Below are 16,262 nucleotides of genomic sequence, written 5' to 3'. Positions count from 1 at the left end.
GCTGCATCCCTCAGAGGGACACTCTTTGAGCCACCTGGCAACACACCAATGAGACTGCCAGTGCGATGTTCAGCTGAATGACATCACGCTGTTCAACAGAAGCAGAAAGGAGACGGTACACAAAGTCATGAAAGTGTTCGCCACTTTTGAAAGTAAGCCTATATATGTTGGCATACCTTCTATTGCACTTACTATTAATGCACTCGTGACCCTGCACAAAACTTACACTGCCAATGCAAAAAATGCATGATGCGCATTGTATTGAAAAAGCAAAATGAAATTTTTAGTGCTTTTTACTGCACATTAAATTTTAGTTGTGCCCTGTCAGCATTGTGCCTTATCTGGATCTCTTGCAAAAAACAAAAATAGATAATGTGTACACAGACTTCTAGGTGCTAAGCAAGTTGCACTAAACAGTAAATGTGCAGAGGAAGCAATGCCTGCTGGCCATACTTTTACATTTTAGCACATCCACAAAGCACATGGCACTTTTTGCTCCCTTTGCATACAGTGTACACTGAAGTCTGTTCACTGCAAAAATATGCACCAGAGCACCGGTTACCTGTACACTTTCAACAACCCTTTGAAGAAGAAAACAGAGATCACTTCAAATGAACTACCCAACACAGCTTTCAATGCACTAACTTTTATTCTCACATGTGATGCAGTTCTCATTTCAGAAGAGCTCTTTTGTCCAGCACAGGAAGACAACTCTTATTGAGGGAGACACTTGGTTGAGCAGATGTGTGCTCGCACTGGCACCGAGTTGTCATGTGTGGGGGCCCACATTAGCTCACCACCAGGTGCAACTGTCTTGTGTGGATTCACTCTGAGAATCACGCTAGCTGCAGTGGCTGGAAACACAGGCTGCTGGCAGCCATAGCATGGGGTGGCCGTGCGTAGCAGCTGTAACAATGATCGTGGCACATCCTCGGCTGTCAACTCCAAACTGCTGAAAGGGACCGATCAGACAATGTCAGCATTGGCTACAATGACAGAAACCTTGACAGAGGATCATTTTTTGTGCCACTAAAGGTAGCAAGATATGAGGCACACACAAATGTACCTCAGCACTGAAATAAGAGTTACCTGCAACTTACATTTTCTTTCTGGAATAAAGCATAATAGTTAATGTTCACTTGATGGAATTTTGAATGTCACATTTAGAGTGGTAACCTAACTCCTGCAAGTGCCACCCACACGACTCCAGAGGAAGTAGGATTGGCTGGAAGCTGACATGCAAGTGGCCATTGTAGTAACCAGCACTTCACGCAGCCCACGCTGTTGCAGTGAGTCATCAGCTCTCTCTTGAAATCATATCTGCCTGTGTAAATTCCACAGGAACACCACATCTAAATACAATGGTGGTCATGCTGTTACAGAAGATATGTGCTACTCCAGGTGTTGCAGTCATGTCAGCCACAGCAGACTGAAAATTGTTGACCTCAAAAGACCTCTACAGAGGTACCCATTCATATTTGTATCCAGGTTATCAGCCACATCGTCTCCATGACAGCTAAACCCAGGATTTCTCGTTGCTTTAAGCCTTCAGAATAAGTAACAAACTTTGCTTCCATGCTTCATTAAGTGCAACCACACACACTTTCAAAACTGATTGTCTGTGGAGCGCCATTGAAATTTAGAAGTGGCCGCGCTTTGTCCCCAAAGTGCGCGCCTCTCAGCCTCTGCAGCTGCGTTTCAACAAGCACGCAGTTTGCAAATTTGTGCATCTTAAATGCATGGCTCCTTTTTGTCTTTAGCGTTTTGACAAGCATCGAATTCACAGGCCTTCGCTCATTTACTGATGCAGCGGAGAACATTTAAATGAGTACAGTGGTGCTTTTGTATGTTGAAACAAACTCTCAGCAAGTTCACTTGATGGCAGTACAAACATACAGACTGCGTTGCAGAGCGTATCATGCATGGTTTTCACTGAAAGTAGCCCAAAATCAATGTCATCATTTACAGTTTAGCTTACAAGGACCGTGCTGTTTACCATTTGCTGAGACAGGCATATGAATTGAGAGTGAAACCAAGATTTCCACACCAAGACCTCTATCACTTGTTAATGTATTTAAATCTATTTGAATGAGAAGCAGAACATGCCTCAAAAAAGTGTTGCTACAATTTCGCGACACTTTTGTGCTGTTTTCATAGAAAAGATTTTGGGATGTGATTAAAAAGACCTCACTGATAGCAAATATGATGCTTTCTAAAACACGATTTTTTTAGATTTGATCCCCACGTCCCCCCATACATATTCTGAATGCAAGGTATTTTGGGAAAACCTTCTCCCTGTGTGTCAGGTTTCTTTCTCTGTTTCAAATGTATGCATTTTATGTTGTTTCTGACCGTATAACAGGATTCGTTTCCAAGAAACCATACAGTGATAAGTGAGAAATATAATATTTGGTTCTTGAAGAATACATCAACACATTTTTTTATTTTTGATACGTAGACAGACAATAAACAATCACAGTTGTGTGGGTTAGAGCACTTAGGTACTGTGATATCGTTCAAAACAGGGCATGACACATAGTGATAGGTTGTAGGTCGAACAATGAGCAAGTGCCTTTAGCCACCACAGCAAATTCAACAGCGGCATATGCCCTAAATCTATGCAATGACGTTTCAACTTGAGTTTTAACAAATGCTCATTAGATGGCGGGACCAGCCCAAGATCTTTTCGAACCAGAGTACATATAATCAGGAGTTGTAAGGAGTAAGCACAAAATGCAACACGAGTGTCTTCGGACGTTGCAAGAGGTGTGTATTGGGGCTCACTCGAGTGTACTTAGGCCATAGCCCCCTATATTTTTCAGGACTGGGCATCAGCTCAAAAGCAGCCGTTCAACCAAATCAAAGCTACCAGTTATCCTTGTGGGCAAAGTGTGAGGAGGTAAGGAGAGGGTTTCACTACGTGACGATGGGCGCGGTGCTGCTGGTTCACGTGCACTTCAGTCTCTCTGCCACAAGCAGGTCGTCTGCAGTGCGAGCACCACACCACTGCCAGTGGCAAAACAAGGCACGCCTCAATGAACCAGGTGATGAACGAGGTTTTAGGTATTCTCCGATGCGAGCGCCTCATCATGGCGAGCACCTCATGCATTGCCGCATGCCTACGTTTACCGATCGCCAAGCAGCAGCACTTGCAGCCTTGACGAAAAGTGCGACGGTCGGCATCCATTGACCTCGGCGCCGACGACCAGGCACGGAAAATATAGGAGGCTATGCTCAGGCATGGCACTCAAAGGATTAAAGAACCCATTTTCTATCATGCAACATGCAGAGTTCACTACAGATGCACGCAGTTCTGTAGTTCATCATCCTGCTATTTGATAGCATTGAGCTCATTAGTAGATTGAAAATGGCGAGCCAATGGTGACATTACGGCAACTGTTTGTCATATATGTAGGAGCTGGACATCTGGGGCTGGCTATAGGGTCCCTAAGTGCCCGCCCCTGGCTTAGTGTTAGAGGTACCATGAACCATAGCCTCCAGAAAAGTTTTTTCAATAATCGAGGAAGGCTACGAAAAAGGAACCAGACCTGCAGAAGAGACTAGGAGATGTGTGTCCCAGTGGAGAAGAGGGCAATGAAAAAGATGCCAGAAGAGTGCAAAGCTATGAGAGTTTCAGACAAGGAACGTGTGAAGACAATGGTCCACTGAATCATGCCCGCCACCATTGCTTGTCGCACCAGAAGATATGTCGAAGTGTAAGAACATGCGAAGTCTACGTAGCTGTTGACAAATTCTCGACGCATAAGTGACATCCAAGCTGGTTCAAAAGCCTGTGCAGATGTAGACTTCTTTTACCTCAGGCTAAGCGCCAACAACTTTCATCACATTGTTTTCTGGTATTCAATGTTCTGCTGAATATGAGAACAGTTTAAGCACAAACCTTTGCACAAAAAGCATGCGCTGTTCTTGCTTCCTGTCATCTGCAAAATTTATTGAACAGCACGCACCCATTAGAGATTGCTAGAGCAATTACACTGCCTCGTGAAAGTCGCAGTGGTCCCCATAGAATCCACTATGTTCCGTTTGCACGACCATTCTCCGGATAATTTTTTCCATTTATTTTAGTCCATTAAGTTTGGGGATGACCATCATAGACTTCACTGCAGGCCTTTCTCAGTGGCTCCAATGGTTAGGGCACTTGGCTGCTGAGCTCGAGGCCGTGGGTTCAATCCCGACCACAGTGACCACGTTTCAACAGAGGCAAAACACAAGAGAGAGTGTGCTATGCAATGCCAGTGCAACTTTAGGGAATCCCAGGTGGTCTACATCACTCTGAAGTCCACCACTATGATGCATCTCTCTTTTATCCCTTCCTTCTTTCCTGTCCCGCCTTATTTCCCTTTCTCACAGCATAGTATGGGCATCCACTAAAAGGTAAGACAGTAACTACACCCTTTCCTTTCCACAAAACCAATTTTCGTTTTTTTTTAACTGTAGCCCAGTTCATTAAACAGAGAGAAACACTCTTGCAGAGCTAATCCAAAGTGAGTTGTAAAACTTTCAGTGGAGCTTCTTCATGCAATAAGTCAGCGTTTGTAAGAAAAGCAAAACTTCTTACCCTGCAGCCACAACAGCCCGTGCCGCCAGCTCAATCAAGGGCCAGGGTACCTGCCGTGAAGCTGTAGTGTGCTCCATGGGCTGTCCAGCAGTAGCAGTCAAAGGGTTACTCCAGATAGAGACACATTTCAGCTTCAGCTTCAGCATGCTGGCTGGTAGAAACTGCGAAGTTTACATATAGGTATCACTCATCACAAGCTGAAGGCTTTCAATGAAGCACATCTTTAAATGCAGAGGACTGTTTTTAAAACTGCAGAAGAAAGGGTCCCGAGAAAAGTAGTGGAAAAAACAGAAATAGACTCTCCCAAACACCAATCCCGTGAACTTACTCAGGCCCAGAAATTTTGACAGGGTCAGAAAACAAGCGCTGCACTAAAGGTAGTAGGGACAGTTAAATGGCAATTTTTTCACTACAATGCAGACACAAAGCTCACGAAAACGATGCTCAAATAGTTTGAAATAAAAATTGCTTGAGATTCCCTATATTGGACAGAAAAAGTTCGCAAATTGGACTGTAACAAGCTTAGAGATCAGAAAGATTACCTAGGATACTTTTTTATTGCTAGTGTGGCTTTTTTACAATTCAAAAATGAGAAGGGATAGTAGTAATTACTTTTCTTTCTACCCCTTTGTGTGTGTGTGGTAAAAATGTGATTACTGCATTTGTGGTCATTTATGCAGTCAACTGATTGAAACACTGCAGCATAAAAACTGCATATCCAATTTATCCCTTTGCAAAAGAGCAATCAGCAGTCACTGAAAAAGATGCCTTGTTTTTCTGACATGAATACAGGTAAGCACACTCTTCACTGCCATGGCCATCATTTTTTAATGCTTCGCCCCATCTGAAAGAAAACCTGAAATGATTTTGATGGTCATATTCTAATGCTTGGTTTAGTTTGGTTTGGTTTATGGGGGTTAAGTCCCAAAGTGACTCAGGCTATGAGGGATGCCATAGTGGAGAGCTCCGGATAATTTCGACCGCCCGGGGTTCTTTAATGTGCACTGACACTGCACAGTACACGGGCCTCTAGCATTTTGCCTCAATCCAAAAGCAACCGCCGCAGCCAGGATGAAATCTATGTCTTTCGGGTCAGCAGCTGAGCGCCATAACCACTGAGCCACCACAGTGGCCCAAGGGTCCATTTTAATTTCCTATCCCAAAGCTGCTAAAAATCAGCAACATACGCCTTGTTGCCGAAGGTTTTAGTGAAGCGTCGTTGCAGCTTCATCTAAGAAATGCAAAACATTGCATTACCATCTAGTGATAAAAGCTAAAAGCACATCATCGGTGATCCGAAGGGAGCATTGCTTTTCATCAAATGGGGCACTGGAGAGAGCGTAAAGTATATAGAACATGAGGAACACTCCTGAAAGAAAAAAAAAACACTGTGCACATAAAACAAATCAGTGATATTTTACAGAGATGTGGTCAAGTGGTGGAGTACACTAATAATGGCAGGCTTTCATCGCACGATGGCACTTCAGTTAGTTTTATGCGATTTTCAATGCCAAATTAAAATTATATATCCTTGCTTCTTTGCTACTGCAGTGCTCAATTCTTACAATATGAAATGTCATGACACTTTTTTGTCGGTGGTCGGTCCCTTAGCTTTAAAATTTTTCTGGTGCAGTGATGAGTGATGAAGTACATTCGAAACCCGCGATAACGAAATTCCGAGGCAACATAATTCTCGCCGCAACAAAATATTTTCAAATCCCCGGCGAACGCCCATAGAAGTCAATGCATTTCGTATCTCGCGGCAGCAAAACTTTTTTGAACAGCAATCCCTCATCAAGAAAATTATCTGAAACGGCAGTCCGCATATTATTTACTTACGTAATGCTAACTTTGTCCAAAAATTGGTTAAATGCTTTCGTTGTGCTCTTAAATTGTATAAACTACCGCCATAGCGTATTGCTGTGGCAGCCGCCATTATTGTTTACTTAAAAAAAAGCTGCAGTGGAGGACCATAGTGGAGCAGTTGCATCTCGCAACAAGCAACAGCGATGATGATGGTTTGCCCATCGCAACGGGTAAATTATGTACTGCGAAGTATATCCTGACCAAAAATGCAATTATATATAGAGTATTTAAATTACGAAAATACTAAAGAAAAGCAGTCGAGGCGGAGGCGACCTCGCAGTGGGCTGATATATTTTTTAATGTGTGTCGTCACGACATAAGCAAATGCGGAGCGCCCGCGTCACATGCCGACTGACTCAGTAATTGCTTGCTAGCCAAATTCACATTCACGCGTGAAGACAGACTCCGGCCATACTCCGACTGCCGACGCGCGACTTGTAGGACCTGACAACATTTTGAGCTTTGTGTACCGCCGCACGTGGTCGACAGTAGTCCGTGCTTCGTGGAATATACGCGCAAACCCGCTTCGTGTTTTTTATCTTCGAATTGTCAGAACATCCGCCGATTTCTCCCAGACAATAATCAGAGCTCTCGGCGCTTTGGATGTGGACTGTGTAGCGCACGTCAAATGTTTGTCGATCGGACCGTCTACTCAGCCAGCCCGCTAAGATGCCGTCTCCAGACAAGAAGCGGAAATTTATGACTTTACAAGATAGCTGCAATTATTGCCCAGGTTGGAAAGGGCAGGAAAAAACTGGAGACAGCTAACGAATTTGGCATTGCATGCAGCTCACTGTACAATTTTGAAGAACAAGGCCTCCATTCTCAGCGCTCTTGGAAATGGTGCAAGTGGAAGTAACAAAACGATGACGGCCGTGGCGTTCCCAGATGTCGAGAAGGCAGTGTTTGCATGGTTTTGTGAACAGCGTGCAAATAAAGTGCCCCTGTCTGGCAGAATGTTTCAACAGAAGGCACTGGACTTCGCGTACATGCTCGGGCACAGTAACTTCAAGGCGAGCCCTGGCTGTTTGAGGCGTTTCGAAGCCCGCTACGACATAGTCGCCAAAGTCATCTCCAGGGAGGCAGCAGCCGTCGACCCAGCGACAACGTTGTCGTGGCTGCTGACCAACCAAGAAGTATTGGACCAGTACAAGCCCTCAGACATTTAGAATGCAGATCAGACGGCTTTATTCTACGAGATGCTTCCATCAAAGACACTGGACTTAAAAGGACAGAACTTCCATGGGGGAAAGCACAACAAGCGGCAAGTTACGATTTTGCTGTGCGCAAACATGGACGGCACAGAGAAACGGCCGCTGCTAGTAATCGGCAGAAGCAAGAAGCCCTGCAGCTTTAAGGGAAATCGTAAGCTGCCTGTCCAATACACCGAAAACCTTAAGTCATGGATGACCAGGGCTATATTTGGCGGCTGGCTCGAGGCCTTCAATGCCGACATGTGGAAGGCCGGCAAGTCGGTCTGCCTTTTTCTAGACAATTGTAGCGCCCATCACGCTGAGGTGGAGCTCACAAACATGCGGGTAATTTTTCCCCCCAAAACTGCACTTCCCTGCTGCAGCTGCTGGATCAGGGCGTTATTCGTGGCGTCAAGTGTGCCTACAGGGAAAGGCTGATCCTCCAGCTCAAGCGTCCCACCGACATGGACATGTTCATGGCGCTTGAGATGATGGCCGCCGCATGGGTTGCGACACGTCCTGTCGTGATTGCCAATTGCTTCAAGCATGTCGGCTTGATTGTCACACAGCAGGCATCATACGCCTATCCAGTGACGCCAGAAGATTTGCCCAAAGGCGCACTCGACGACAGTGCTGGCGGCACAGTGCCGCCATCGCTGTCCAACGCATGGGGTGAACTTTGTGCCGGGGCAAACGACGTCCCAGGTGGTCTCAGCGTCGATGAATTCGTTCGCACGGATGAAGACGTCGTGCACGAGGAGATGACCGATGAAGCCATCATAAGTAACGTGTGTGAAACTGAAGACACCGATGATCAAATACCAAAACATCAAAAGAAGACGAACCCACAGGACTTGTTAGATGCCTTAGACACACTGCGTTCGTTTTTCGGTGAGCACAACGATGACGTTGCTATGGGCCACTTTTTGCAGTGCAAAGCAGAGCTTTCAAATTGCTGCAGGGCAAGGTTCGACAAAACAAGCTTACTGACTTTTGGAAATAATTTTTTTTTTCCATTTTCATGTCTTTTCTGTCTCATTCTCGCATCAACAAAATTCCCGAAGCGAAACTTTCTGGTTTCCCACGCGATTTCGTTGTTGCAGGTTTCAACTGTACTGATCGTTAGTGCACATTTTCTAACCTCAATAAATATCATTTCATGGTCCTTTTAAAGTGCACTGCAAAGAAGCCACTGTGGCAGCTGACTGACTCCTGCTACGCTTTTGATCTTAGCGTAGCGCACCTCCAGGGTCAGCTGGCTCTTGTGCATTGCAGTTTTCGGATGCTTCGTCCCCACTGCATTGACACATTGCGGAGACGCTGCTCTGGTTGCCAACTACCACTGGGCTTTTGCTGATGCTGTGTGTCTGCAAGGTCAGCCCGCTCGTATGTTTGTGCACGTTTGGATGGTTGCTGAATGTATCATATGATCAGAATTGGCAAAATTTTTAAGATACTTACCGGGAAATTGCACTATCTGGAAACATATTAACCAGAATAAAAACAGCTAGTGTAACCCTATGGAACATTTTTATTACTTGCAATTTTGAGCGTATGAACCACGAAATTATCTGAACTGGGAGCATACCAGTGAAGTGCTACTGCATACACAACACCATCAAAGCCTATCATACACAAAATAAAAAAGAATCGTATGTTCCAGTGAGTCTATCTCTGTCAGAAACTGAGGCACCGTTCTGACAAAATCCACCAAAGGTGTAATTTCATTTTAAGCATAAGAGTGTACTGATTTGTGCACGTGCTTACTTACATTTTGTTTTGCTGCTACGTTGCACTAATGTTACCACTGCATGTGTGTGAACACTGTGCAGACCTTTTCACGACAGCCGAGAGCGTCGGGGAGCTTAATCCTCAACTCTTTCTGTACTACAAGCATAGTCCGGTATACAATATGACCGCACTCCTCGACCTCTTTATAAAAATCTATAGTTTTTAAACAAAACGTGCAGCTATTAGCTAATGACTGTCCTGCCCATGCTTTCTGTCTCTTGTTGCATGACCCTTAGATGGTATAGCCTTCCTGCAGCAGGCACATTAGCAAAGCACTTACCGTGAGAGCATTGCTGGTTATATCAAGCTCCCATAAGTCAGACAAATAACCAAGGCCATCTGGGAGCTTCTGAAGACGATTGTATCGAGCTGCCAGGAACGCCAGCTTGCGTGCACTGCACAGTGTTTCTGGTAGAACTGTAAGCTGCACAGAGGAAGTTTAAGGGTCCTGTGTTACGCTGTGACACAATTATGGTTTGAAAGACTAAAAGCATTTTAAACACGACAAGTAAGGCACAACACAAAAGCGGCTTCAATAGTCAACTCCACAGTGTTACACTATGCACACTATAACTCTTAGTCCAGAAAAAATTACACTACAGACCAAAGTAAAAAAGTGCTTGTGAAAGCAGTACCATGATAGGCATCTATATCCCTTATTCACCTGGATAGTGAACAAGGGAGCCGTTGTGCTCTCGAAACGTCAAAATTTCCATCTTTATTAACCTTGGCCAGTGTTGGGATTCATGTAGCAGTATCCCACCGCTTCCACCAGTCGTTGGGATTCAGGTAGCGTGACTGGGCCGGAGAAGAGACGAGGACGATCGAAGGAAGAAAACTTGGAAAACTTTATACAAAGACTATTTACATAATGTACAAGTAAGGGCAGCTGAGAGTGTTTCTCAGTAAAGAGAGCTTCACAGCAGTCGGGAGTCTCTCCTAGCAAAGGGTATCTCTCAAGAAGGGGGCTCTCCTCTGGTACCAAACCAGCATCTCATTAAATACTCTTCGTATTCCCCAGATCCCTAGCTGGGGAATACAGTTCGAAGAATGATGTCCAATCACACAATGGCACTGATGGTACCACCCATGGCAGGGCGGTCCTGATGTTCTCTCGCAGCTCGGTCGAGGGAAAGGAAACAGGACCCGGTCACATCGTCCACGCGGCCTCCAGGTGGGCGCGCACGTGTGTCCGGACCGCACCCATGTGGAACCGGAAGGTGCCTGCGTGATACAGGAATGCAGGCTGTCTCCCAGCAGGGGTTGAAAGACCTTGTACTGATAACCGGAACGCGGAACCTCTGTCGAAGGCGCGGCACTCGGGCAATTGTTCAACCCCAGCGTGACTGAAGAGGGCAACACTGATCTTGTATTTCGTCGTCTGAGGACTGGAACGAACACATGGGGATGCTAATATCATCGCTGCTTCCGGCATTTCAGCCACGTCTCCCCCAGAGGGCTCACCCACCCTCGCGGTGGTCCTCAGGGAATCCTCCCCATGTCCAAATTCACAGAACTCAACAGCAGGAAGGAAGCGCGAGCACAACAGCACCCCCGCCACCAGATATTGCGCCTGGAAGATGAACTGCTCGCACGTAGCTCGGCTGACTGGGCGTGCCAGGAACCTGATGCTCTCTGGGAGTCTTCGGATGACCTTCAGTGCCGAAGCTCGGCATCGCTTCCCCTCGTCAGATGGCCGTTTTGGGAAATTCTCTGCAATGCTAGCCAAAAGGGATCACAGACGCCAAACCACACCCAACAAAAGCAAGTGCCCTCAGAACCCACTCATCCCGCCAGACCAAAACTCAAAGCCAAAACTGCACTTAGCAAAAAAAATGTTCAACTAAAACATGAAGAGATCAAATGTTTTGCCTGAATGAACACATGGTGTCTCCCGACGAGGAGTTTAGACAGGGCACCTGTCCAAGGCGTGTGCTCCCACACGAGGCGCACTTGGAAGGAAAAAAAAATTCGCTAAATGAAATCAGGTTGGTGCTTAGAGGGCACGCGGTATGGGAATAGGTGACTGGATTTGGCCGAAGTGGCGTTCAATTTTTGCCCGCCCCAATACCTCAGAATCAAGGTACGTTACACCACTCGCTCTTACTTATCCTTGGCCGAAAGAAGGAAAACGTACTCCTAGGTATGTTACCTGATTATGAACAACATTACTGCAAAGAAAGTGGGAGATATACGCTCTCCATTAGGAAGAGAATATGAAATAAATCTCCGAAACTAAAATTTTGGGGGACATCCCCTTTAGGTAAAATCTTTACCAGCTAAAAGGCTCGACTTAGCCCGTGGGCATTTGTGTAGAGCTTGACTTTCTTGCAGCGAACCTCGAAGCTGTGGTGCTGGAGTGCCAGGCTCCACCTCAGTAGACGACCATTTTTGGGCGACATATTGTGCAGCCAAGTCAAAGGGCAATGGTCTGTTTCTACTGTGAAACGGGATCCGGAGACGTAGCATGCCAGTTTGTCAATAGCCCAAACGAGGCATGAGCATTATTTTTCAGACGTGCTATATGCCTCTTCCCGCGTGCTGAGCTTGCAGCTCAAGTAAAGGACAGGCCGTGTGTGCCTGCCATCACATTCCTGGCAAAGAATAGCGCCTAACCCGCGCTCGCTGGCATCACATTGTATGATAAAGGGTTTCGAGGAATCTCGCGCTGCCAGTATTGGGCGCTCGCTTAGGGCCGTTTTCAGACTCTGAAATGCTTTCTCTTTCTTTTGGTCCCAAGTAAGATTGGTAGGCTCACTTTTTCTCAGCGCGTCAGTCAGGGGGCTGGCTAAATCAGAGTAGCCCTTTACATAATGCTGATAATAGCCTGCTAGGCCAAGAAAAGCCCTGAGTTCCGATTTTGTGGTTGGGCGACAGTACTCCACCACGGCAGCCACTTTAAGTTCTGCAGGTCTGCGTTTGCCTCGTCCAACCACGTGCCCAAGATAGTTCACTTCGGCGCACCTCAGGTGGCATTTTCCCGCCCTTACCGTTAAACCAGCCTCAAGCAGTCGGCTCAACACAATACGCAGGTGTTCAATGTGCTAATCCCAATTTTGTGAGAAAACGGCCACGTCGTCAAGGTAGGGGAGAGCACTTGGTCCATTAAATTTGAAAAACAGTACGGGGCATTTTTCAAGCCGAAGCTCAAAATTACAGGGCAAAACGTGCCCGCGGGGGACACGAATGCTGCGTACCTGCTGGTGCGATCAGTGAGTGGCACCTGCCAGTAACCACGAACTAAATCCAGTGTGGATATATATTCTGATTTAGCGACTGTTTCAACCCTCCCCTCGATGTTCGGAATGGGGTAGGTCTGGTCCACTGTGATTGAATTCAGTCTCCGGTAGTCCACGCAAGGTCTCGGATCCTTGCCTGGAACCTCTACAATAATGATTGGTGACGTATAGTCACTTTCGCAGGGCACTATGACGCCAAGTTTGCACATACAGCGGATCTCCGTCTCAATGATTTCCTTTTGCCTTGGAGAGAGACAGTATGGTTTGCTCCTGATCGGCTGTTCGCTGGACAGCTGAATGTCGTGTTCGATGAGGGTTGTTTTTCCGGGCTTGTTTGAAGACACCACCTCAAAGTCACGGACGACGTTTTTCATGTCTCCTCGTTGACTTTCCGTCAAACGTGGCTCTCTGTCGATTGAATTTAGCAGCTCATTCGCTGCCTGCTCGTCCTCATGTGGGACATAAGGTATGTCTGAGATCTCTTCCTCTGGCACGTTCAGCGCCATGTTAACCATGGCCTGACGCTGTACATAAGGCTTCATCAAATTACTGTGGATTATCTGATTGTGTTTGTTCTTAACTTTTACCTCATAGTTGGTGCCCGAAAGCTTGGACACCACCTTAGCTGGCCCTTCCCATTGCACCTCAAGCTTGTTCCTTTTTGACGGACGCAGCAACATCACCTGGTCGCCAGGTTGAAAGGTGCGCTTGCGTGCCGATTTGTCGTAGTACACTTTAGACAGTGACTGCGCTGCTCTGACATTTGTTTCCACGAGGTCTCTGGTTTTCACAAGTCTTTCCAGTAACTTCAGGACGTATTCCACTACACAGGGATCCTCTCCGTAACCCTCCGGTGACTCCTTCAGCATGCGCAACGGGGTCCTCAAGTCAAGCCCGTAGACTAGTTCAGCGGGGCTAAATCCTGTGCTTTCGTGGGGGACGGATCTCATTGCAAAGAGTGCTGCTGGAATGCAGCCTTTCAAATCTCCCTTATGCTCAAAACACAGAGACCTAAGTATCTGCTTTAGCACTGAGTGCATGCGCTCGACTGGATTTGACTGAGGGTGGTGAATGGAACTGCGGATTATTTTAATCCCACACCATTCAAAGAACGTTGTAGTCAAGTAGCTTGTGAACATGCTCCCTTTATCGCTTTGTATCTCTGCAGGGAACCCCACACGAGAAAAAATTGACAAAAGGGCGTCTACAACGCAAGCGGAACTTAGCTCCTTCAAGAGAATGGCCTCGGGAAATTTGGTTGCCAAGCACAGTGAGGTCAGAATGTAGCGACAACCAGAGTTGGACGCTGGCAGCGGGCCGACAGTATCTATTACGAGACGCCGAAAGGGTTCTGTAATGATGGGAACTAGTGTCATGGGCGCTTTCCATTTATCCGTCGACTTGCCGACCTGCTGGCAGGTGTCGCAAGATCTAACAAGCTGTTCCACATCTTTCCAGCAGCCAGGCCAGTAATATTCGAGAGCTAATCTAGCTTTTGTTTTCTTTATGCCCAGGTGGCCCGCCCATGCATTTCCGTGTGCGAGCTCTAGAAGCTGCCGCCGGTACTTCTCAGGCACTAGGAGTTGCTCATATGCGCGTCCCTTTGAGTCGCAGTATTTCCGGTACTGAAGGCCTGATTTTTCATGAAAGCTGATGTTCTTTCTGGCGACTCCCTTTCTCACCTTATTGCTTAGAGCTCTTAACGATGGGTCGCTTTTCTGCTCTGCAATGAGTGCTTTCCTATCAACCTTAGTCAACTCCTCCCAACAAGTCGAAGCAGGTGTTAATGTCGAACCCTTCGCGTTGGTTCCTGTTGCCCCATTCTCTACGGAATCGGCAGTTCCTTGGATTTCATGAGCTACCGCTTGTTCGGGAACACCTTCATGGTCATGCTCATGCGGTTTAGAGGGATCAGTTTTCCTGCAAGAATCCCCCGGCTCGTCGGGACAATGGTTCGGTGCCTGCTCATTTATCGGAGCGCAGTCGAGTTTCTTTGCAAGCTCTCGTGCTTGAGAACGTGTTAGCGCCATGCAAGACAAGCCCGAGGTGAAAGAAAGACCTTTCTCTTTCAGCAGCTGCTCGGATTTGTTCGAAAACAGGTAGGGCAAGTGTCGGCAAGTTTGCGCTAACTGCCACCTCTGTGTCTAGCCTGCCAAAAGTCCCCTCTAGAGTCACCTTCGCTATAGGCAAGCATGCACTCTGTTCTTCGGCGACCTGCTTAATCCAGGCGCATTCGCCGGTGTAGTCCGTGAAGGAAACACAGCACAGGTGAGCAACATCCATGGTAGCCGCTGATTCCCGCAGTGCTCTGAATTTCTTGCCATTTATCAGCAAGTCCCGCATGTATGGCTCCAGCAATTTAAGGTTTTCCTCAGACTCTCGCATGCACGCAAACGCCATCTTTTGCCGTTTGCAGTTCAATGAGATGTGACCCTCCTTGTTGCAATTATAGCAGACAATGGGCTTTCGCACTTCAAACGCGCGAGCTCCAGGTGCCTGCTGTTTCGGCAAATCGGCAAATTTGGGTGACTCAATCTTTTTTCCGCTACCTCCTCCTTTTGATCCCGCATCCTCTGCTCGGAGATCCCGGCGTGCTGGTGGCACCCTTCGGCCGGGGATTCTCTTTAAAAGAATGCAGCGCGAAAAAAACATGGACGAACAGAAGTGGACAGGACAGCGCCCTGTCCTGTCCACTTCTGTTCGTCCTTGTTTTTTTCGCGCTGCATTCTTTTACCATGTCCACTGACCAACAAGCCCAAACAGCCGCTTTAATTCTCTTTAAATAGGTTTCTCCCTTTCCTAACCTGTCATCGCACCCTGCCTTGCTTTGGAGGTTTCGGCGAGCATAATACTCGTCTGCGAGCTGTGCCGCTTTGTCTAGGTCTATATTTGTTAGCCTATCTTGCAGCCATATCCTCAGATCTTCTGGAATCGCGCTATAGTACTGCTCTAGCGCGATGCACTCCGGTACCTTGTCATGACTTCCATGCACCTCAGCGGTCTTAAGCCACTCGTCTAAGTTGACTTTAAGCCGGTACGCGAAGTCAGTATGCGACTCTCCGCCTTTCTTTGCCTGCCTGAATTGCTGCCTAAAGGCTTCAGCAGAAAGCCGGTACTTTCTAAGCAGTGCGCTCTTTACCTTCTCGTAGTCATCACACTATTCCCGCGAGAGGCGAGCCACCACTTCGGCCGCCTCGCACGGAAGGAGAGGAAGTAACTTCTCCGTCCAAGCGCTCTTGTCGATGTGCACCTTCCCGCATGCGCGTTCGAAATTCACCAAAAAGAGTGCAATATCGCCTCCCACGTGGTATGGTGAGACAAGATCCTGCAATCTCTGCCTCCCTTGGTCCTCTACCAAAGCTACAGGGCTAAGACGCGCCATATTCCCTCCGTTAGACGCGATTTCGAGCTCCTTCATTTTTCGAGCATGCTCTCTCGCTTTTTCCTCTGCCTCACGGACCTCCAATCTCTCTGAGCCAACCGAAGCTCTTCTTTTTCTTTCTGCTCGCACAACTCCCGTCTTTTCTGCTCTTCTTTGCGTCCAACAATCGTTTCCCAAGCCTCGTCGACCTCCTCAGTAGTCACCTCCTCCGG

At 47.1% G+C, this 16,262-nt stretch overlaps 1 protein-coding gene across 2 annotated transcripts in view; it reads right to left on the bottom strand.

Moving 5' to 3' along the window:
* Nucleotides 1–630: 630 nt before the first annotated feature.
* LOC144114816 (leucine-rich repeat protein 1-like) overlaps nt 631–16,262 on the bottom strand; it is a 32,319-nt gene continuing 16,687 nt past the window's right edge. The window contains exons 5-7 of one of the 2 annotated variants that reach the window (XM_077648793.1): nt 9,710–9,853; nt 4,580–4,740; nt 631–952 (exon numbers count right to left, since the gene is read on the bottom strand). In XM_077648793.1, coding sequence (XP_077504919.1) covers nt 715–952; nt 4,580–4,740; nt 9,710–9,853 — 543 coding nt within the window. In that variant the 3' untranslated portion in view covers nt 631–714. The remainder of the gene's footprint in view (nt 953–4,579; nt 4,741–9,709; nt 9,854–16,262) is intronic. The other variant, XM_077648794.1, reaches the window with a different exon arrangement.

Source organism: Amblyomma americanum, chromosome 1, assembly GCF_052857255.1.
Source record: "Amblyomma americanum isolate KBUSLIRL-KWMA chromosome 1, ASM5285725v1, whole genome shotgun sequence".
NCBI classification, from domain to species: Eukaryota; Metazoa; Arthropoda; class Arachnida; order Ixodida; family Ixodidae; genus Amblyomma; species Amblyomma americanum.
This window is presented reverse-complemented; position numbering and strand designations above follow the sequence as displayed.